The sequence below is a fragment of the Trachurus trachurus genome (genome assembly GCF_905171665.1).
Source record: "Trachurus trachurus genome assembly, chromosome: 13".
NCBI classification, from domain to species: domain Eukaryota; kingdom Metazoa; phylum Chordata; class Actinopteri; order Carangiformes; family Carangidae; genus Trachurus; species Trachurus trachurus.
In genome coordinates, this window is record NC_139892.1 from 4775725 (window position 1) to 4799912 (window position 24188).

General features: G+C 43.1%; 1 protein-coding gene across 1 annotated transcript in view; it reads left to right on the forward strand.

The window, feature by feature from the left end:
• Nucleotides 1-1165: 1165 nt before the first annotated feature.
• gdpd4a (glycerophosphodiester phosphodiesterase domain containing 4a) overlaps nt 1166-24188 on the forward strand; it is a gene marked incomplete at its 3' end in the record, with an annotated part of 28310 nt that continues 5287 nt past the window's right edge. The window contains exons 1-14 of the mRNA XM_083985005.1: nt 1166-1351; nt 3690-3795; nt 5535-5638; nt 5812-5905; nt 6841-6900; nt 7020-7118; nt 8490-8583; nt 9328-9473; nt 10751-10833; nt 12434-12584; nt 15853-16071; nt 16201-16358; nt 18754-18901; nt 24045-24127. Coding sequence (XP_083841131.1) covers nt 1290-1351; nt 3690-3795; nt 5535-5638; nt 5812-5905; nt 6841-6900; nt 7020-7118; nt 8490-8583; nt 9328-9473; nt 10751-10833; nt 12434-12584; nt 15853-16071; nt 16201-16358; nt 18754-18901; nt 24045-24127 — 1607 coding nt within the window. The 5' untranslated portion in view covers nt 1166-1289. The remainder of the gene's footprint in view (nt 1352-3689; nt 3796-5534; nt 5639-5811; nt 5906-6840; nt 6901-7019; nt 7119-8489; nt 8584-9327; nt 9474-10750; nt 10834-12433; nt 12585-15852; nt 16072-16200; nt 16359-18753; nt 18902-24044; nt 24128-24188) is intronic.

The window sequence follows — 24188 nt, forward strand, 5'->3', positions numbered from 1 at the left end:
AAACGAACCATAGCATTAGCCGTAGCAAGTTAGCCGCGCCGGGCAGCGGTCGGAGATGACATCATCCAGGTCGGAGGTTAGTAGTCAACCTACAGGCGCAGCATGTTGATAACATGCCACCACGGGCTCGGAGGGGAATATCACTAGTGTATCATAACAAAATATTGGCGAAATGAACGAGTTTTGCGGCGGATAATGTGTTATTTAGAGGCTGCATTGCGTGCCCCGTGTTCTCGCATTATACGGATATACGCGCCGCTCCACTGGGGCTAATTTCGTCAAAACAACTCCAAATGACACCAAAGTTTCTGGGTGAGTAAAATGATTGTATTTTATGCTAGAAATAAGGTCCAGGTTGTAAAAAACGGAAATTATCCTTTAATAAAATCTATATTAAAATAGAATCTGTATTCAGAGGTTTTTGACATCAGATCATGAACATGGGGAAATGGGTCAAAATAGCAGCAACACTTAAAGGGACAACGAGGAGTTTTGGAAAAGCGAAGTGTTTTCCCACAACATTTATGAGCCTCTGCGCGCACCGTGAAATTCTTTTACCGGCGCAAGACAGACTCATGTTTTCATTCATCAAGAATTAAAGTCAGAGGTTGGAAGACGATCACATACCGTCGTAGTTCCCACCATAAACGGCGATTCGGCGGCGTTATTCTCATGACTCGCCACGAAACCGAAAGTAAAGAAATGCTGGTCGGCTCGCCCAGCATTTCCACCACCACTAATAATAACAAAATAACGATAGAGACAAAACGATATATTTATCTAAAATGTGCCCATTAACAAGTGTGGGTAACGTAGATTCATCCACATTAATATGAGACTTTTTTATAACCAAATAGAAACTCCTCGTTGTCCCTTTAATGACTTACTTATGATGAAGGACAAACACATTCCTGCATTTTGACTAAAGAAATAATGTTTCCAGGAGTCCACAACATTGTTCTATTGGCCGGTTTGCTGGATGACTTGCTTTTCGGTTTGTGTGTGTGTGTGTGGGTAGGTGTATAAAACACCCATAAATCATCTGAGCAGACACACCACTTGTGTCTGTACTGTCAGTGTGTGTTTCTCTGAAGGTATCTGTACGCTCTGGTTTAATCTAATTTAATATACATTCTAAATGAGTTTCAACTGATTTTCTCCCTCCAGGTGAAGGTATTCCCGCCATCCTCTCTCCCTCTCCTGTCCCTTCTTCATCCTACTTGTATTTCCTCCCCTCTCCCACTCTTCCTCTGCCTGTGTGATGCCAAGCTGTGGGTGAGTGTAGGCCTATGCCCGTGACCAGACTGAAGCTGGGGAAGCTAAAGGTGGTGCGGCGGCAGCTGCTGCAAAGGTACGGAGCAGCAGCCCACATCACTGCTCAGTCACACACAACAACAATGTGAAAACATTTCCTGCCTGCCTTATTTCTCTTCTTCCTTATGCATGACAATGCTTGTGTTATTGGTTGCCATGGAAACAGCTATAGAAACGACATCTATAGTAAGCAGCAGTAATCCATTTCTGTATAGTCACATGGACGTCTGCTAGGGACTGTTATTTAAAATGGACTACCATCAGTAGAAGATAAAACAGACAGACAATACTTCTTTCATTACATTTGACTTGGTTAAATAGAGTTAAAGCAGAAGTAAGTGGAATATTTGTGTTAATATAAGTCTTAAAGGGACAACGAGGAGTTTCTCCATCGGCAGAACGAAAAATTCCGCGACAATAAAAAAGTTTCATATTAATGTGGATGAATCTACGTTACCCACACTTGTTAATGGGCCCTTTTTCGATAAATATATGGTTTTGTCTCTGTCGTTATTTTGTTATTATTAGTGGTGGCGGAAATGCTGGTCGAGCCGACCAGCGTTTCCTTACTTTCGGTTTAGCGGCGAGTCATGAGAATAACGCCGCCGAATCGCCGTTTATGGTGGGAACTATGACGGTATGTAATCGTCTTCCAACCTCTGACTTTAATTCTTGATGAATGAAAACATGAGTCTGTCTTGCGCCGGTCAAAGAATTTCACGGTGCACGGAGGCTCATAAATGTAGTGTGAAAACGCTTCGCTTTTCCAAAACTCCTCGTTGTCCCTTTAAAGCATATTTTTGAGCATTCTTTTTCCTTTCTATTTGATAGCACAGCTGAGAGAGTGGTCTGCCTACCAGATGTTTATGAAACACTGTTAGAGCTGAATCCAAAACCCAATCTGACTATCGAATCTGACACTTTTTCTTCCTTCCTTTCTTTCTTTCTTTCTTTTTTTTTTTTTATCTCTTATTGACTTCATTTTAATTCAACCATTTGTGATTAAACATTACAAAGACTTATTGAGATGTGTAAATTTTGTTCAGTATAAAGGATTTTATATAAGAATTACAGTAACTGCTAGATTTCAGGTCCTCAGTTGGTTTACTAGAGAGACATCTTCTATCTTAAATGACTAAACACATTTCAGGTATTCCAGGATGTCTTCCAATCAGCTCTGCTAATTGCAAATGAAAACACATAGTGAGGTTAAATTTTTTTAATCCACTGTGAATCAGATTCAAACTGGAATTTCAAACCAAGTGCTTAAGTTCCAGTTTTGATGTAGTCTCCAGAGCTCTCCACTCAGCTTTGATAAGCCTTACTTATTATTTTACCATCTAGCTATGATCAGTGGTCATATTGAGTGAAATGTATTTAAAATAATGTCATAGTCCATCTCAAAAAGACATCATTGCCTTTTTCCAAAAATCACAACCCCCCTCCTTTTTGATGGATGTGGTCTCTTCCGCCCTGACGCACACACGCGCACATCAGTCTGTGCTTGGGGGGAAAAAAGGTCTGTGCTTGGGGAGGGGAGCTGTAGCCTACCTTCAATGGAAATGTGAGTGTTAGGCTCTAAAGTAACAGTAGCCAAATGTGCCAGGTACCCCAGAGACAAAGACACAGAATCGTGCTTCAAGTTTAACAAATTTATTAAAGGGCGTTACGTGGGAGTGGAGCTGGGCCGAGGAGGGAGAGAGGGGGTATCCAGGGAGAGGTGAGAGGGTGGAGGGTCCACGTGGTGGTTTGGTGGGGGTGAAGGTGAGGGGCTTGGAAGGCGTGGATGGAGCGAGGAGACACTGGTTTTGCGGAGGGAGCCACAATAGTCAACGTTCAAGCAACGGGCACCTCCTCTCAGCCTCCTCTTATACTCAGGCAGAGTAGATGATGATGTGGAGCAGCTGGGCTGCTCGTCGTCCTCATTGCCAGCACCTGTGCTGGGCTGACTGGCTGCTGGCTGCTGGCTGCTGGGCAGCCCCAACAGTGAGAGCAGTGTAACATTAAACTAGGGATTTCAAATGTTTAATCAAAGAGGAACTATGCAAGTCCGCTCGCTTTCCGCTGTTTTGCTAGCAGTCCCTGGCCATGTGCATCTGTTTACAATGAAGGCGTAAAAAATCAATTGCATGGAGTGTGAAATAAGTTTTTTGAAGTGCATCCACCTTATTGTTCCACATTGTTAGCCAAGATAATGTTTCTGAAATTCAGTTTAGGCTACCAACTTTTCGGTCCCCAGCACTAGCGTTAGTGCCCAAAATAAGTGATTTGAGGGCATCCCCCAAAAAATAGGACATTCACATGACTGTGCCCCCTCCAATTTTTGGGTTGCATGACGCCCCTGTACTCATGTTTATGAGTTTGGTTGATTTCAGATATGAACACCAGCCATTTGTCTCCTGTCTGGCCGGCCTCTATGGTTGCCAATGGAGACGATACCAAAGAGCCAGGGCACAGCCAGGAGAGTGCTGCTGCAGCAAGGTACACACACACACACACACACACACACACACACACACACACACACACACACACACACACACACACACACACACACACACACACACACACACACACACACACAGAGCTCCATCTATCTAATAAAGGTGTTGTATGATCACACACAGCTCCATCCAGAAGCAGTATGCTGATGTGGAGTGGTTTGCTTGATGAGCAGACAGTATTGCTTCCCCAGACACTTTTCTTAGTCCAGTCTGCTGAGCCCAATATTCCATTACGGCTTCTCCCAGAAAGTCTATCAGCACAGACCATCCATCAGCACAGTATCAGATATACTTCCTATACAGTATGTAATCTGGCATCCTCTGGATCTCTCAGCTTGTTTTCACACCCTAGTAACCCATACGCTGGTGTATTGACCTTCATCCATTGAATCTCTCTCTGTAAACTGTCTGTTTTGGGGATTGTGTTTGTACTTTTTTTATTTATTTATGCGGTGCACATGGCTCAGCAAGTCGTTCAATACGACCATCAGGTCAGGCAGCGAGGCGGATAGCATTATGCTCCTACAATGAGAAAAATGAAGGAAAATACGACCGATGACAGACTGCAAGGTTTTGGATACTCCTCCCAAACGGAGGACTATCCAAGGAAACTAACTCTGGTCTGTTCACAGCAGACCAACAGCTCTGGTGTGAAAGCGACCTCAGATTGTGTAGGGTCAACGACGCGTATTCCTGTTTTGCCTTTAATTAAGACTGTAAACAAAGGAGAATGTTATTTTAAGTATAGATACATTCAACCATAAATGTAGACACATGGCAAGATCCTTCTTAACTGTAATAGAATACATACTGTAGAGTGGTGTCCAAACTCGGAGAGCACTACTCAACATACTGTACTGCAATTTTGCATTTGCTTTTAATGTTAAAGGGATAGTAGCATTTTTTTTTAAAGTGGGGTTGTATGATCTACAAATAGATATGATATGATCCCTAAGTACTTTAATTGCAGTAGAAGACTCTCTGCACTCCTCCCGTTAGCAACGCCAGCCCATAATAGCCCTGCCCAGAGATTTACAACATACAGTGTTGTGAACAGACCCAAAGAAACGGCCTATTTTCACGGCCTAAAAGAGGTTTTACCTGAAAAAAAAACACAGTTCCATTGTTCGCTATAATATAATTTTTTCCAGCCCTTCAAAGTGCAGGAAAAACACAGTTTTTATTTGGACCTAACCAACTGCTGATCGGCGGGCGCTAACCCTGGGCGGAGGGATACGTGAGTTGGTTAGGTCCAAATAAAAACTGTGTTTTTCCTGCACTTTGAGGGGCTGGAAAAAATTATATTATAGCGAACAATGGAACTGTGGTTTTTTTTCAGGTAAAACCTCTTTTAGGCCGTGAAAATAGGCCGTTTCTTTGGGTCCATTCACAACAATGTATGTTGTAAATCTCTGGGCAGGGCTATGGGCTGGCGTTGCTAACGGGAGGAGTGCAGAGAGTCTTCTACTGCAATTAAAGTACTTAGAGGCTATTTGTAAATCATACAACCCCACTTTAAGAAAAAATGCTACTATCCCTTTAATACTACTATCTTTTAAAACTTGTATACCAGTTGTAAAGCAATAAAACATTCTGAAATCTGTATGTATACAGATTTCAGAATGTTTTATTGCTCAGTAAGTCCTCCTCTTCCTTTAATGTTAGCATGCACTAACGCTGGTGAGCCACTTACTGGGACTTGTGTGTGAATTCCAGGTGGAGTGTGGGAGTTTTGTCCTCCTGATCCTTACCTTCTTCCTGAGTTTTCTGTTCCTCTATTTCTGGAGTGAAGCTCAGAACGACTACAATGACTTTGACTGGTGGGTTTTATACACAGTAAATACTCTTCCAATTAGTTTGTTAACAATCATGTTTGAAAAAATCTGTGGATGAAAGACATATGAATGAACGGTGACTGAATGGGACTTGATCGAACTTGAAGCATTGTATGTGATGGCTGATGATGATGACTGCTTCTCATCTGGCCCTTCAGGTTTAACTTTGGGACTCTTGGCTTCTGGTTCCCCTGGTCTCTGGTCCTGCTGGTTGTTGCTGCTTCTCTCTTCACATACATCGCCCTGCTACTGGTACTGTAGGCATGCTGCAAGCACATCTCTGCTGTGCTGGTTATTCACCATTCACAGCTCCTGTTGGCTACAGAAGTGGGCCATGTCATTTTTACATCAGATGTCAGTGGCCCTGAGGTGCAAATCAGAAAACACAACAGCAAAAGAGAAAACACAACGGCAAATTTGTTGTTGTGTTTTCTGATTTGTTGTTGTGTTTAGTAATTTGTTGTTGTGTTTTCTCTTTTGCTGTTGTGTTTTCTCTTTTTGTGTTGTGTTTTCTCTTTTTGTGTTGTGTTTTCTCTTTTGCCGTTGTGTTTTCTTTTGTCATTCAAATTTGTATTTGTTTTAACATAACTTTACAGACATTTCAAATGGCATAAATTAATAGTCTGTTTAAGATAGTAAAAAAGGAGAAACAGATAGATAGGACGAGGAGAAACACAGACAAAAAAAAAAGAAAGAAATATCTGAAAAAATAAAAAATAAAATATAACATTGATAAAAATAAAACACTCATCTTACAACTTAAAGGCAGCCCCCACCCCTGGCACCCCTCACGCTTCATACACATTCAAAGCACAGGTAAATACAATTACATTTGCTGTTGTGTTTTGTGATTTGCCCCTCAGGGCCACCGTACCTTCAATCCCAGGATGCACCAACAGATGTGTTTGAATAGGCACAAGTACAGTTTAGCCTCGTGTCTCTCCCAAATGTTTATGTGAAATTTAGGAGCATGTTTGCATGATGACAAAGTTTATGTGAGACTTGTAATGCACAATACTTCTATTTATACTAATATTATATTATAATACACAACAATATCAGATAAATGGATGATACATCTGTATCAGTATAGTTTACTTTCTAGTTTTGTGAAATATGTGAAGATATTTTTGATCAAGGATACACTGTGCTCTGATGATAAGTTAAAAAAAAATGTCTCTCCTCAGGTGCTAGCAGTGTGTCTACTATCTGAGGGTCAGAGGCTTTACCTTCACTGGAGTCACAAGGTACACAGACACACACACGGTCACACAGGAAGAATTCAAACACAACAGCACTGACTCGTAGGTCTGTGTATTTTTTATTTTGCCCTTTGTTTAAGTTGTGTTTTCTTACTTTGTGTCAGACTGGTGTCGTGGTGACTTTGGTGTTCTCCGTCACAGCCACTGCCATCCTGTCAGACCTCTGGAGCAAAGAATGGAAGACTCTCTTCCTCTCTCTGCAGGTTTGACAACTCTCACACAACAGACTCACTAACAGCCAGCTCTCCTGCGGGTCACAGCTCTTCATTTCTGGCCCACGAAGTACGTACGGCGCGTTTCAGCAGAGGAGCTTGAAGAAAGTTCCAACGCTGAAGAAAGCTTCTCTGCTGAGACGCGTACGTACGTCGTGGGCCACTGCTGCCTGGATTAAAGGACATTTAAGAGGTTTGACCCACATGAGTGCTGGCTGTTAGTGGTTTTTCTGAGCCTCTTTTGCAGTGCACCTGTATACAGTTTTGAAATTGATATTGAGTGCGCTCACTATTTCTTCAAACTTGTAAACTCTCACACAACGGCCCATCACAGGAGAGAGTTACAGAATTAACAATAAGGCAAAAAAAAAAACACGCTGAAAATATCTTCAGCAGTAAAAAAAAAAAGAGGCAGTAAATGTACTCAAAGTACATATTCATGATGCAAACTGGCCACATAAATAAAATGCTTGAAATGGAAATTCAAGTAAAGTACAAGTACCTCAAAATTGTGCTCAAGAACAGTGTTATTTATTTGAGTAAATCTGCTTGGTTACCATCTATGCTGTTTTCCCCCTCCCCAATTCTAGGGGTAATTTAAAGGGATAGTTCAACATTTTGGAAAATTGGCCCATTGCCATAATCCCTATAGTCATAGCAGTAGGTTCGTTACCTTTAATTGTCGGTGCAAGCTATTTTTAGAACGCCGGAGCAGAGCCGTGAGCTGCTCAGAGCTACGCTACGGAGGCTCATGGGATTTCTTGGTTTCCCTCATCAAACTCATCAAATACACAAATTAATGCAAAACCGCTGATGCGCGTTGCCTTCAGGGACAGTTTTCCATCAAGCAGTCTCTGTATTTCCCTCTAAAACAACTCTGTGTGGTAACGTTGTGTTATTATCTCATAGCGTGGTGAATGTGCAGCTCACAACTTGTCCACCAGAGCGTTTTGGAGTTGTTGGATTGTGTATTTGATGAGTTTGATGAGGGAAACCAAGAAATCCCATGAGCCTCCATAGCGTAGCTCTGAGCAGCTCACGGCTCTGCTCCGCCGTTCTAAAAATAGCTTGCACCGACAAATAAAGGTAACGAACCTACTGCTATGACTATAGGGATTATGGCAATGGACCAATTTGCCAAAATGTTGAACTATCCCTTTAAGGGAAGGATATATAAGGAGGGATGTGATTGCTTTTACAGTTTGAGCCCACGAAAAAGGCACTTGACACTAGTGGTACTCAAAATGTTTTGCCAAGTGATGCATTATCTATTTGAAGCCATGACTGTAAACTGGTTGCTGACATTTTGGTTGATCCCTTGTTTTTCTGTCATCTACTTCCACTTATTTTTTTTATCTTCAGGTGACGGCACCTTTTCTCCATGTCGCTGCTGTCTCACTAATGGCGGTCCTCTCCTGGCCCATCGCATTACACTTCTTCCGCATGAACAAGAAAGGTTAGCAAGCTGATGAGTACTGACGACTTTCTGTTATTGTTGTCAACTGAACAAATTGAACTTGTAAAATGATCAGTCAGAGAGAAAGGGACTTGTCTTTACTCTTCACACAGTGAACAGTGAAGTGCTGCTTTGCCTCCATGCCACTCACTCGGTAAATGCCACAGCGTATATTACTGCCAAACTGCTGTAAGGCTAATGGACACTCTCTGCATCAGTTCATTGTGACTGGCTTGGCCAGTCGGTCACATTTATGATTGTAATGCTGACCCTGCTGCTCTTTCAGTCCCAAAAGTCAGACTCCTTGTTGAACTGGTGTTTAATGACATCACAAGACCTATTCTACGGTGGCCCTGAGGTGCAAATCACAACAGCAAATCAGAAAACACAACAACAAAAGAGAAAACACAACAACAAAACAGAAAACACAACAACAAAACAGAAAACACAACAACAAAACAGAAAACACAACAACAAAAGAGAAAACACAACACAAAAAGAGAAAACACAACGGCAAAAGAGGCAACTTTTTGTGTTGTGTTTTCTCTTTTGCCGTTGTGTTTTCTCAGTTTTTGAGTTGTGTTTTCTCTTTTGTCGTGGTTTCTGATTTGCACCTCAGGGCCACCGTAGAATGCATACCCATGTGTCCAAACCACTGTCTTTGTGTGTGTGTGTGTGTGTGTGTGTGTGTGTGTGTGTGTGTGTGTGTGTGCGTGTGCGTGTGTGTGTGTGTGTGCTCTTCAGTGCGTCAGCTGGCTGTGCTGGGCCTCTACCTGTCCCTGCTCTTCTCTCTGTACTTGGTGCCTCTGGGAATGTACTCTCCTTGCATTAAAGAAGCAGGAACACTGGGACCAGCCCCCAGACTGATTGGACACAGAGGAGCCCCCATGGTGAGACTCAAGTCAACACAGACATATTCAAACTGTCTTTCTCTACTACAGTTTTTCTCGATTGCGAAGACACATTTCTGGAAAGCTGCTCTCCTTTTCTCTAAACTGTGAACACAAACCCCAATTTTCAAGCTACATTCACAAAACCTCAGACTCTTCTTGCAAAACCAAACTTTCACCTCAAAACAGTTCAATCTGTGCTCAAAACTGGACTATGTTGTCAAATCGTGCCCCGAGTCAATCAAAATAAAAAACACTACTGAGCAGTCACTAAACACTAGGGGTGGGAGAAAAAATCGATTCACATAAATATCGCGATATCCTTTTTGACGATTTTTAAATCGATTTTTTTTTATATATATAAGTTCATATTATTTTATATTAATATTGTGCAATGTGCATTTGTTCGCCTTTTTTACATACAGAGAGTCCAGGTTTTGAAAAGGGTTTAAGTTCACTTTATAATGGAGTATGTTAATTTATAGGCTCCTACAGTATTTGTGTGCAGATAAATGTTAAAAATGCAGACTCAAAATCGAGAGAATCGGCAATATCGTAGAATCGCAATTTAAATCTAATCGCCATCCAAAAAATCGTAGAAGAATCGAATCAGGAGAAAAGCGTAACGTCCCAGCCCTACTAAACACTGCATAGAAAAATAGAAAACACAATACAAACAAGCTGTAGGCTAAATGCATGTTGCAAAACAAAAAACCTGTGCATTTAGCACTTCTCTCCTTCCCTTTCTTTCACCCTTCTCCTTCCCTCCCCATGTCCATTTCATCCCCTTTTCCTTCCTTCTTCTTTTTTCTTCCCAGTTCATCCCTCCCTCCCTCCCTCCCTCCCTCATCCTCTCTTCCTTCACTCTGTCGTCTCTCTTCTTCTCCTCCTCCTCTCCCTCCATAAATGCATGTTGCAAAACAAAAAACTGTGCATTTAGCACTTGTACAAAAAACAGAAATCCTGTGCATTTTACACTTTGCACTTGTACAGTACAAAAACAAACAGAAATCTTGTGTGTTTAGCACTTGTATGCAGTAAGCCTACGTAAAAAAAATACAAAAACATACAAATGAGAAGTGCACACAGTAACTCAGCCACAGCATAATTTCTCATCTGGTTCAGACAATAGGGTTTAGTGTTTTAGCAATTGATAACATCAGCTTCATTGCTGTGATCTGGAGATATGACAGTGTGAGTATTTGTGGTTGTGTGTGTGTGTACATTTTCAGTATAGTAATGCTTTGTGTCATTGTGTGTGTGTGTGTGTTTTGTAGCTTGCCCCAGAGAACACTGTCATGTCCTTTGAGAAAGCAGTGGAGGCTGGAGGAGTAGGACTGGAAACTGATGTCACTATCAGGTATTTATCATCTCCCTCCTACTAATTAGTAAATCAAGTGTTTTGCTCTCACTGCACACTGCAAAAACTCCAAATCTTTCCAAGGATATCTGTCTCATTTCTAGTCAAAACTAAACTCTTTTCACTTAAATTAAGACTCATCATATTAAAAAGTAGCTTGTTTTTAGACACTTTTTACTTCTTTCAAGCAAATTTTCACTTAAAATAAGTAGAAAAATCTGATAGTGGAGCAATAAGAAAGAAAAACTTCTTTCTTATTACAAGCACAAAAAACTTCCTTTCACTGGCAGATTTTTCTACTTATTTCAAGTGAAAATTAGTTTGAAACAAGTGAAAATGATCTAAAAACAAGTTAATTTTTAGGTGATGAATCTTATTTTAAGTGGAAAGAGATTAGTTTAGACTAGAAATGAGACATTTTGACAAGAAATAAGACAAATATTCTTGGAAAGATTTAGAGTTTTTGCAGTGCACTGGCCACACGTTTTCATGCTGCTGAAACGATCAGAGAAGTCTGCACCTGCATGGTACTTGTACCAATCAGAAACTACTACCATTCTAATCCAGTTGGCTGTTAGCCTTTCCATTAGCTCAATCCTGGTGGTTAGCACACTGAAAATAAAGGGATTAGCAGCATCCAGATTAAGACCGTGCTGCTGCAACAAGTGGCTGTTTATGTAAGAATGACTAAGAATGTTAATAGTGTGGTGTTTGTGTGTCTGCATGTGTGTGTATTTGTAAGAATGAGTGTATTTATGGGCATCTACATAAGTGATATCACTTGTATGATTAAAGTCACAGGCTGACTGATATATGTAGTTTTACACACATTTTGCTTATACAAGTGTGTGTGTGCTCATTGGTAAAACAGATGACTTTATTCAAACAGGACTTAAAGGGACAGTTCAACATTTTGGCAAATTGGCCCATTGCCATAACCTATAGTCATAGCAGTAGGTTTGTTATATTTATTTGTTGGTGTAAGCTATTTTTAGAACGGCGGAGCAGAGCAGCAGGCTGCTTTCCCTCATCAAACTCATCAAATACAAAATCCCAAAATCCTAAAACTCCAAAACGCTTTCGTGGACAAGTTGTGACCTGCACATTCACCACGCTATGAGATAATAACGGAACGTTAAGAAACGGAGCTGTTTTCGAGGTAAATACAGGGTAAATACAGAGTCTGCTTGATGAAAAACTGTCCCTGAACGCAACTCGCATCAGCGGTTTTGCATGAATTTCCCTCTAAAACAACTCTGTGTGGTAACGTTGTGTTATTATCTCATAGTGTGGTGAATGTGCAGGTCACAACTTGTCCACCAGAGCGTTGTGGAGTTGTTGGATTTTGTATTTGATGAGTTTGATGAGGGAAACCAAGAAATCCCACTAGCCTCCGTAGCGTAGCTCTGAGCAGCTCACAGCTCTGCTCCGCCATTCTAAAAATAGCTTGCACCGACAATTAAAGGTAACGAACCTACTGCTATGACTATAGGGATTATGGCAATGGGCCAATTTGCCAAAATGTTGAACTATCCCTTTAAATGCTTTGGAGCAGTAAATCCATGTCTTTGCTTTCCTTCATTTGTGTGACCTGCTGTAGTTACGATGGCGTTCCCTTCCTGTTGCACGACTCCACTCTGAAAAGAACCACAAACATCGCTGAGGTTTTCCCAAATCGGACACACCTGGATGCCTCCATGTTCACCTGGTCCGAGCTCCAGCAGCTAGATGCCGGCAGCTGGTTCTTATTGGTGAGACAAAAGCACTAACACAAGTTGTAGTTGTGTCAAGATAATCAGCGCAGCAGTAGCAGAGTACATAGACTAATAGAAAGTTTCTCACGTTTACAAAAAAACATAAAAAACATAAAACGAAAGGAAAGCATAACTCATATCTACCAGACAGGTCGACTTGGAGCCGCTAACACGAGTGAGTTAGTTAATGCCGTGGTAAAAGTTCTTTCATCTCTGCTTCTCCTGGCGTCTGGGTCACTCCAGCTGCTGTAGCAGTGTGTTTGAAGCGCCGTTACGCAGCCGTGCAGCGCCCACGGTGCGATCCTAACCTCCCTCTTCAGTACCTGGCTGCTCAGCTCCGGGTCCGGGACCGAGACCTCACCTCTACTTTCACCCCGTCTTTGTTCCCCTCTCGCCCGGGCTTTTAAATCAGAGTGTGGCCATAGCTCTGCTCCGTAGCGCTGTGCCGTGGCGCGCACCTCCGGTCCCATGATTGACAGCTGGTATCAACACATCTACTTTCTCTCAGATATTCTCCCACGTTTCTTCTTTACCGTAGATCAACAATATGTTTATTTGCTCCTTTGTATTAATTCATTGGATCAAATTTCATTCTGCGTTTGCGGTCATGTAGCTCTCTGCTCTCCTTCTCTCTCTCCATGAAGACATGATTACAGTGTGTAAAACTGTCATTTCAATCCTGCGGTTTGCATGTGCTGTTATTTAAGCAGTTACTCTTAGTAGATTATCCGCAAAACGTAGTTTTCGTAGCTGCAGAGGCCTACACATTATGCTGCATCACCCTCCACTGAATGTATTATCAGCTGCAATGAACTAAACTTTGCAGTCATATTTCTGCTGTTATTTTGGCGAAAGTAACTCAAAAGTAATACAAAAGTAGTGTAACGCATTACAATTCTGATACAGTAATATTGTAATGTAACTAATAACTTTCAAATGACAGTAACTAATAATATGTAATGCATTATATTTTGGATGTAACTTGCCCAACACTGGCCAGATGCAGCACACAGAGAAGGTGTTTGTAAAGACTTTTATTTAAGGTCCGAGCAGGGTGTGGCAGGTTCCTGGTGAGTAGCAGGAAACGAGGACTGCCGACCAGTCGACGACTGCCTGGCAGAAAGGAAGCAGTGAAACACACCGGGCACTATTTTCATAAACTGGCGCAGGCGCAGCGGATCTGCCCTGCGCTTCGCCTTCTCTTCGCCAACGAGGCGTGTTCAGGAGCAGTTTGCAATTTTCCTGCGAAGCGCAGCGGGGCGCATCCCGCCTACTTCCCTCCCACCGACGCAAGTGGCATAGAGGGAGGAGAGAAGGCGTGGAGTGGGTTTGACACAGCCGAGTCAGATCTTCACCAATCAAATGAGCTCCTCTCCTCGCCTTTAAATCCGCCGCGCGCGAGGCGCAAGTTTGATTTCACCGTGGAAGAGGGAGGCAATTGACTGCCCAGCTCGCAGTGCGCACACGTCACCAAGACCTCACAGGCAGGTTTCCACAGTTCCAGGCACATTTAAACGCAATTAATAATCACAATAACCCCTATTTATTGTAACTATCTGAATCAGCACATACACGTATATCTATATCGAATGTCCCGTCACACTGATGACAGATGTCGGCGTGCGTAATGGAAACTCAGCCTGACTGAATTAACACAGATGAAACCAGGGAGGGACTGCATGGGACAAAAAAGCAGCCGTGGATGTCCCAAGAGCAGGTGTTGACACTACACACTGTGCCGTTGCGATGATCCGCTATATTTATTTATTTACTTATTGATTTATTAGAGGGCGAGAGGCCGCATCGTCACGCGACCATAACAAATAAAACTGAAAACAAATAAACTATCATCTCACAGCAAGTGAGACGGGAGGAAACTGATGTTCTGGTCCGGTCCAAGCTCGCAGTGTCCGGTCGCGCGAACAGACCTCACGGGCTGATGATGACGATGATGCAAAAGTAGTCTGGGAGGGAGGAGGTTATGATGTTATCCAGGTTTGCTCTGACATATTGAGAGCTGTTGCCCAGTAAAAAAAAACACACACACACCTTTTCCATTAATAAAGACACTCATATTTAGTAACCTATATTAAAACCCGTGTGCACAGATCACAACATAAACAAACAGCTGTGCGTAAAGGAGGCATCACGGAGCGTCTCTCTTTTTCCTTTTTCTTTAGAATTTACCTGAGAGGGGAGATGTGAATATCTGCTCACTATGATGCCGGGGCTGATTGTGGTTTGCTGTAAGAGATGATAGTTTATTTGTTTCCAGTTTTATTTGTTATGGTCGCGTGACGATGCGGCCGCTCCGCTAATAAATCAATAAGTAAATAAATAAATATAGCGGATCATCGCAACGGCACAGTGTGTAGTGTCAACACAGCAGCAACATGCAGTCATCACTGTCCTGCTCTTGGGACATCCATGGCTGCTTTTTTGTCCCATGCAGTCCCTCCCTGGTTTCATCTGTGTTAATTCAGTCAGGCTGAGTTTCCAGTTTCCTGTCATCAGTGTGACGGGACAATCGATATAGATATAGGTGTATGTGCTAATTCAGATAGTTACAATAAATAGGGGTTATTGTGATTATTATTATTATTATTATTATTATTATTATTATTATTATTATTATTATTATTATTATTATTATTATTTATTGCATTTAAATGTGCCTGGAACTGTGGAAACCTGCCTGTGAGGTCTTGGTGACGTGGGCGCACTGCGAGCTGGGCAGTCCGCTGGCTGCGCTTCGCCTTGCGCTGAGAGTAGACCAGGTTGGAGCTGGCGAGCTTTCGGCGCACTCTCCGCGCGGTCTATCGGCAACAAATTGTCACTGCGCCAAGGTGAATCTGTCGACACCTCCCCCTGCTGCGCGACCACTCCCATCTCGGCGCACAGCAGTCTGCCAATTTATCAAATCCGCTGCGCACCTTGTTGCACTGGAGGAAAATGCCACTGCGCCAGGGCTCGCCTCGCTGCGCCAGGAAAATAGAGCCCACCGCCTCCACACAGCAGCCTGTATGTTCTGTGCTTGCACCAGATGCAATAAAGCTGTGTTTCTACTACGTGCTACCGGCTCGACTCTGCCTTTTTGCGTTTCCATTACATAAAAGCAGAGCCACCAAAGTACATGGAGGTTGTCAAAACTTTTTTCCAATTTGATACAGTTTTTTCCTCATCAAAAAATCACAGCTATGTTTAGTTGTTTTGTTTTTTTTATATGAATTTTCAGAATTAGTAAAAATGTGTGACTCTCTTCCAGAGGGATCCTTTTGGTACGGTGTCATCCCTGTCTGAGGTGGACCGCCTGCAGGCCCAGAACCAGTCTGTTCCCTCACTGGCCCAGTTTCTGGAGGTAGCAGCCCCAAGTGGCAGACTAGTGCTTTTTGACCTGCGTAGGCCACCGTATGGACATCCTTACAGTCAGTCATATATCAACACCACACTGCAGGTGGTGCAAGCCCATATTAACTCCTCACAGGTAACTGGACATCATTTCACATCCACTATTAGTAGAAGGTGTTATAGTATTGTATTGAATTGTAAACTGGTGACCGTGTGTGTGTGTGTGTGTGTGTGTGTGTGTGTGTGTGTGTGTGTGTGTGTGTAGGTGCTGTGGCTTCCCTCTGAGGACAGGGACCTGGTCCAGGCTGTGGACCCAGAGCTGCAGCAGACCTCAGGAGAAAAGGCTTCTATTCAGGAGCTGACAGACAGCCGCATCACCACACTCAACCTGCACTATAGCACCATGTCACAACAACAGATCAGGTACACACACACACACACACACACACACACACACACACACACACACACACACACACACACACACACACATTCACACGACACAACCACTGCTTTAAAAGGGTATATGTAAGTTTCAGTTCCAGAGCTTCAGTGTTCAGCATCACAATTGCCCCGTTTACATGAGAGCTTTAATTCCGAATTAAAATCATTTAATTCGGAATTAAACTTAATTCCAAATTAAGTGGGTGGTTTATTCCTATTTTAAAGTGGAATTAATTAATTCCTCGATCATGTAAACGTTTATTCTTTTTAAAAATAATTCCGGTCGCTCTGCGCATGCGTATTAACTGACTCGCCGCTCTATGTGTGTGTCGCGGTGATAATTTAACCGTGAAAAGTAGGCTACAACACACACAACATAACGTTACAGCCACAGTGTTGTGAGTGAATCATGTCGGGACAACCAGGCTTCATGAACCCGCTTCACAGACCCCAGTGCTTGGCCGCCGCCGCTGCCGCCGCTGCTACTCTAGTGGTGGCCGGGCAGCGGGGTCTGTGAAGCGGGTTCATGAAGCCTGGTTGTCCCGACATGATTCACTCACAACACTGCGGCTGTAACGTTATGTTATAGCCTACTTTTCGGCTACAACACACACAACATAATGTTACAGCCGCAGTGTTGTGAGTGAATCATGTCGGGACCAGAGCGATTGCTGGTCTGGACAACCAGGCTTCATGAACCCGCTCCACAGACCCCGCTGCCCGGCCGCCGGTGGCTCACACACCGGGGAAGGCGATCCGGGCAGTGAGGGTGTGTGAGCCCGGCGGCGCCGCCGCCGCCGCTGGGGGCGGGGAAGGCGATCAGTGAGCTTCGCCTTCCCCGCCATAGCAGTAGCGGCAGCGGCGGCGGCGGCAGCGGCGGCGGGGGCGGCCAGGCTCACACACCCAGGGAAGGCCATCCTGGCAGTTAAGAGGAGAAACTTTCTGCTTCTAAGTTGTTGTTAAGTTTAGGAGCAGCGGAGCGGCTCGCGGCTGCAGCTCTGTTCACTTCACACCAGCTTCACACGCTGGGAATGGAGTTTGTTTTCTTCCGGTAGACGTAAATACGTAAACACGTGTACCCTCTGTCCAATCAGAACGCTTCCCGACCTCCAGACGTTGAGCGGAATTAAATAAAGGCGATTTAACGTGTTTTCCATGTAAACCCTAATTCGGAATTATTATGTCCATGTAAACTCGAAGGAAAATATTTTAATTCCGAACTATTTAATTCGGAATTAATTAATTCCGCTTTAAAAACATCATGTAAACGTGGTAACTGTGTTTCTTTACTCACAGAGAATGTCTGCAGCCTTTATTCTATTTCCTCCACTGAAGTCACCATGCCAACCAGTCTGCCCTGAACAAGTAACTCTGCCTCTCACTTTTAGGGGCTCACCATTTTTTTTAATTTTTTTTTTATTTTATCAATAGATTTTTATTGATTTTTATCGAACAAAACATCGACAACATACAACATACAAGTGCTCTCTGTATTCACATATCAATACGGAAAGAAAAACAAGGGGCTCACCATTTTAATATGCATTACTTCCACACACAGCAGACATACCCTGTAATTACATGTACTGAATCATATTATAACTTCACTTTAAACTAACCTTAGTTCATTTATGGATGTGCAACATGTTTACTAGTGTCAGTTTAAGTCACTAGTTTTTTTTCGGAAATAATGCCCGACCCCATCCCTATTCCCAATGTCAACATTGGCACATGTACCTGTAGTGAAAACCACACCCTCTCCCCGTGACGGCTGTGGAGTGGACGTGGTTTACACATCTTATTTGCATTTCAAGGTGCAGACACAGAAATAGAGCTCTGGAGAGACACTTTTAGATTGCCGAGATGTAGAGCTGCAGATTGATTTGGGGACAATTCATGACAAATACAATATGGTTGGACAACTTAGACCCATGTGAAATGGTTGAAAAACAGCATAATATGGGACCTTTAATGCTAAAGGTTGCCAACCCCTGGTTTAAGTTTATGTGAAAGGTTTAAGAATTTCTCAGAAAATCAGTACCAAGAGTCGGAACAAAGTAGATGAAACCACAAAATAGCTACAATAAAATCTGTGCATCAAAACAGCTTTTGATAAAGCAGCACTTCTATCTACTGTTCACTGCTGCACGCTATGCTCTGTAAGTAGTAGTACGTGGTTTTGGGGTGGTTTATAATTAACCACCACACAATATTATAGATTTCCAGTTTTGTATAATCCATCGAAGAATAGTTTCCTGAGTTTACAAAGATTGCCCTCTGTCTCCGGAGCTCTTTGTGTGTATGAGAGAGATGGAGATGGGATTGAAATACTGCTATTGTGATGACTTCCTTCATCTCTTCACTGTCTCAACAGTAAGTACCAGTCAGTCAACATCAGTACTAATCTGTATGTGATCAGCCAGCCGTGGCTCTACACTCTGGCCTGGTGTGCTGGAGCTCAGTCTGTCACCACCAACTCCATCCACATCCTGTCCAGCATCAACAAGCCACTGTTCCTCATGGTAAGATGAAGAAACATGTCTCTCTTTGGGGTTAGGCTGCTTGTATGATGGTCTGTTGTGTCTGCAGTCTGAGCTGTCAGTGCAGTTACTGGATTCAAACATGAGTTGTGTTATTTGAAACAACCTTCACCAGCTGGGGAAAAAAGGGTTACTCTGTTTGATTGTGTTTCTGTAGCAAAGTATCTCTTCAATGTTGTTAAAGGGATAGTAGCATTTTTTTTAAAGTGGGGTTGTATGATCTACAAATAGCCCCTAAGTACTTTAATTGCAGTAGAAGACTCTCTGCACTCCTCCCGTTAGCAACGCCAGCCCATAGCCCTGCCCAGAGATTTACAACATACAGTGTTGTGAACAGACCCAAAGAAACGGCCTATTTTCACGGCCTAAAAGAGGTTTTACCTGAAAAGTGCAGGAAAAACGCAGTTCTTATTTGGACCTAACCAACTCACATATCCCTCTGCCCAGGGTTAGCGCCAGAGGCGGTCCTGGCTAGTTTTACGCCCTGGGCGAAACCATCCCTTGCCCCCCCCCCCCCCCCCCCCCCCCCACAAAAAAAAAAAAAAAAACACCAACGAACAAACACAAGAATATTATTATAATCACTGTTGGGGGGGTTTCTTTTAAAATGTATTCCCCTACAGATTACTGATTACATGTCCCAAAATCTGCAATCTGTAATGCATTTCGATTACTCAAGTAAAGTAATGTATTCTGAATACTTTCTGGATTTCTTTTAGCGTATTTCAAAATCACCTGCCTGGGCGCCTTTAACACTGAATTTGATCTCACACATGATCTTATAGGCTACCGTGGCTCCTTTAAATTAAATCATCAATAAATGTGTTTGAATTTGTCAAACCACAGTTTAATTTGTTATTGATCATCCAGCCATATTTAAATTATTTTTTTAAATAGCCAATCACATAAAATTATAGGCTTGGGCTATATTAAAACTGAGCAGCTTGACTACAGCCTCTGAACCTCTAAAAGATACACAATTTAAAATAGTTTTTGTTTGTGAGTGTAGGGCCAGCAACATGATGATATTTTGAATATAAAGTAATGACAGGAACCACTGTTCCATCTGTAGGCTAAACTAAAAACCTACCTAAACTCACTTCTCTGCTGAAGTCGGTGTGGTTTTGGAAACAGCATGACGTTGCTGTTAAACCATGCTCATTACAAACATCATGACAGTCCAGGATCCTTTTAAAAACGTGATCCTGTCGCAGTTCATTCATGTTGTTTACCAGAGACCGGACATTGAAGAGGAAGAAGAGGAATATTGCTGGGCATCCCGATAGCAACATTACCAAAATGAAGCCAACTTCAGGGCATGAAGCCAACTTCAGGGCATGAAGCCAACTTCAGGGCGAGGAGTTTAGCCCTCAACCCTCCTTTCTTTCCCCGCATGAGAGCACTCTGGGCCGGCGGAGCATCCGACGTGAGACCTCAGCAGTCGCGAGTTGATCCCCCCCCGCCCCCCTCTCCCTTGCCTCTTCTGACACACACACAACCTGTAGTAGGCCTACATGACTCTCAGCAGCAAGTTGACGTGACATAGGGACGCCCCAGCGACCACTCCACTAACTTGACGGCGAGTTTTGTTTTGTCTTTTTTTTTTGCGCTCGTGCGCCCTCACAAAGATTGCGCCCTGCCCATAGCTAAAACCGGCCCTGGTTAACGCCCACCGATCAGCAGTTGGTTGGGCCCAAATAAAAACTGCGTTTTTCCTGCACTTTGAAGGGCTGGAAAAAATTATATTATAGCGAACAATGGAACTGTGTATTTTTTTTCAGGTAAAACCACTTTTAGGCCGCGAAAATAGGCCGTTTCTTTGGGTCCATTCACAACACTGTATGTTGTAAATCTCTGGGCAGGGCTATGGGCTGGCGTTGCTAACGGGAGGAGTGTAGAGAGTCTTCTACTGCAATTAAAGTACTTAGGGGCTATTTGTAGATCATACAACCCCACTTTTAAAAAAAATGCTACTATCCCTTTAAAATCTGTTTTTCACAATGATCAAATATGAAGAGTCATAGTAGTAGGTTTGTTACCTTTATTTGTCGGTGCAAGCTATTTTTAGAACGGTGGAGCAGAGCCGTGAGCTGCTCAGAGCTGCGCTACGGAGGCTCATGGGATTTCTTGGTTTCCCTCATCAAACTCATCAAATACACAATCCAACAACTCCACAACGCTCTGGTGGACAAGTTGTGACCTGCACATTCACCACACTATGAGATAATAACACAACGTTACCAGACAGAGTTGTTTTAGAGGGAAATTCATGCAAAAACGCTGATGCGCGTTGCCTTCAGGGACAGTTTTTAAGCAAGCAGTCTCTGTATTTCCCTCAAAAACAACTCTGTCTGGTAATGTTGTGTTATTATCTCATAGCGTGGTGAATGTAACACTCTGCTCTGAAAACACAGCACGTCTAACTAGATCTGTTACGAGGGGTGAGTGTAGTATTCCTCAACGTAGAACTCAGTTTGGCAGCCCTTTTTTTCATGTGTGGCCATGAGTCCTTCCCACAGAACTTATTCCATGTACATATCCTCACACATTCCCATGCTTGTCAAAGCGCTGGTTACAGAGTAAGCAAGTTTGCACACATTGTTGAGTTACATGTGAGTGTGTGTATGTGTCTGGTTATGAGTGTGGTTATTAGAGGAGGATGGGGATAGTTGGACTGTTATCTGTGTATTGTATGTGTTTGAATGTGTGATGAGAGTAAGAGAGAGTGTATGTGCTGTTGATCCCTATTGTGCACTTCATGGTTTGGCGCTCTTGTTCCCTGCTTTTATTAGTGTATTCTGTCAATTTTTAAAATATTATGGTCATTATGTCACTTATGTCCTATTTCAATGATTTTAATACTGTATCTGTTCCCACTTTACCTGCCCAGGGACTACAGGGGGAAATTAGCAATTGTTGCTATAACCTGGCTCAGAGCATCTCTTCTTGTTTTACAAGATTAAAGTGATAGTTCACCCAAAATTCAAATTTCACTCATTATCTACTCACCCTCATGTCAACTAAGAGCTGTGAGAGTCCTCCGTTCCTTCTCTGAGTTACGGGGGGGTCCGTGCAGCAGTATTTGTCCATATAATGGTTGTGAATGGATACCAACTTTCTTCGTGCAAAAAGACACACCAAAAAACATCCAAATACCTCCATACTGCTCGTCTGTAATGTCCCTCTTGTATTGAAGCCCCGACATGAGGAATTGTTCCGAAAAAAAATTAAATAAGTCTATATTTTAAGCTTGTTTGTAGCGGAAGCTCCTAGTGCAGGGCTATTCAATTGGCGGCCCGCGGGCCACATCCGGCCCCGAACCAATGTCCGAGTGGCCCGGGTCGTCGTGACCCAAAAAAAAAAAAAAAAAGAGACAACGATGGAAACACGTTTTTCGAGAACTCAAAATCCCTACTGTAGGTCAGACACTGAATGCACCACTCAACGCAGCCTAGCAACACACAACCCACCCACCCAGTCAGTGCGTTGTTTTGAAAGTTACCGGTAGAACCGAGGCTCGGTCGCTCAGCTGCTCTCCAGAAACGCCGTGTCGGGCCACAGCCGCTCGTCACGGAGCGGGAGGCTTCGCCGCGGCGGACGTCCGGACGGCCGAGGCCGAGGCTGTCCTCCGTGGTCCTGTGGTGCTACAGGTCAGCGAGAGACAAGTCTCCCCGTCCGTCCGGGACCGACGGACCTCACACTCCACAGCGAGCCGCTGTGGCACGACACGGTGTTTGTGGAGAGCACGCTGACCGATCCTCAGCCCTCCCGTCAGCCAACAATAAACCGTGGTGGCTGGTTAATACTCCACCAGTCTCTCCACTCCATTCAGCCACACATGAGCACCGTCCACGCAGTGACAGCACGCCATGCTCCGCTGTCCTTTTTTCTTTCTTTCTTTCTTTTTGAGGGAATGAAGTAGCCTAACCAATAATTTAATTTTAACGCAACTAAATACTTGCAATGGAATCATAACAGTAACTTGATTAGGATAGCTACTTTTCAAAGAAAAAATCCGTAATCAAATACTTTCCCAGAGTAATTTGCCCCAAATGGCTTTTTGCTCCCTGTTTTTCACCAATCAAAATATGTTAGAAAAGAAATCTTTGTTCATCTTTAGGCCTAATTTTAAGACTAGGCTACATTTAGTGATTTACATAACCCCCTGCTGTAAACCTCAGTGGAAACTCAGACAGTAGGCCTCAGGAAACTTTTAGTTCCTAAAAAAAACCTCCAATTCAAAGCATTAACAGCCACCTTTACTAGCCTACTATAGGTACTACTTTTATTGACTTATTCTCTTTTTTCTGGCTGTGTAGATTTGTTTTTAATAGCTAATGCTGGGTTTTAAAAATGCCCCTCTTTTTTAAAACCTAGCCTTCTTGACAGCTGAAAATGTCCGGCCCAGCTTAAGGTCTCGGTTTTAAAATCTGGCCCCACTGAATTTGTAATTGAATAGCCCTGTCCTAGTGTCTCGATTCACTGCTCTTCCTGGCGGAACAATTTCTCATGTCGGGGCTTCAATACAAGAGGGACACTACAGACAAGCAGTATGGAGGTATTTGGATGTTTTTTGGTGTGTCTTTTTGGACGAAGAAAGTTGGTATCCATTGACAACCATTATATGGACAAATACTGCTGCGCGGACCCCCCCGTAACTCAGAGAAGGAATGGAGGACTCTGAAAATTCTCACAGCTCTTAGTCGACATGAGGGTGAGTAGATAATGAGTGAAATTTGAATTTTGGGTGAACTATCCCTTTAATGTTTTTTTGTGCATTGTGCATTTTTGTGCATTGTGCATGTTTTAAATAAATAAATTCATTCATTCATTCATTCATTCCACCAGAGCGTTTTGGAGTTGGATTGTTGTGAGAATTAGGACATGAGGCTGAACATATTCCAGTGAAAACAGCAGACAGAGAAGGCAGGCAGGCAGGAGGACTGGTTACATAAACCAACTGTCTCACCACCTCCTTGCCTGTCTAAATTGAAATGAGTCTGATCAAGGTTTTGGTGTGTTCCAGTCTTGGGGCGATGCATCATGGTCACTAAGTAGAAAATCATATTCATGTCTGCTTTTTCAGTAAATGTAACGAAGCCTTTCTCTCTCCGCCCCCCTCCAGACTCCAGAGGAATACAGCCTGATGTGGATTCTGGCTGATGCCATGTCTGCCCTCATCATCATCGCCATTTTCATATTCCACTGGTGGGCACACACACACGCATGCACACTGACTTTTACATATGCTGTTCTCATAATTACATCC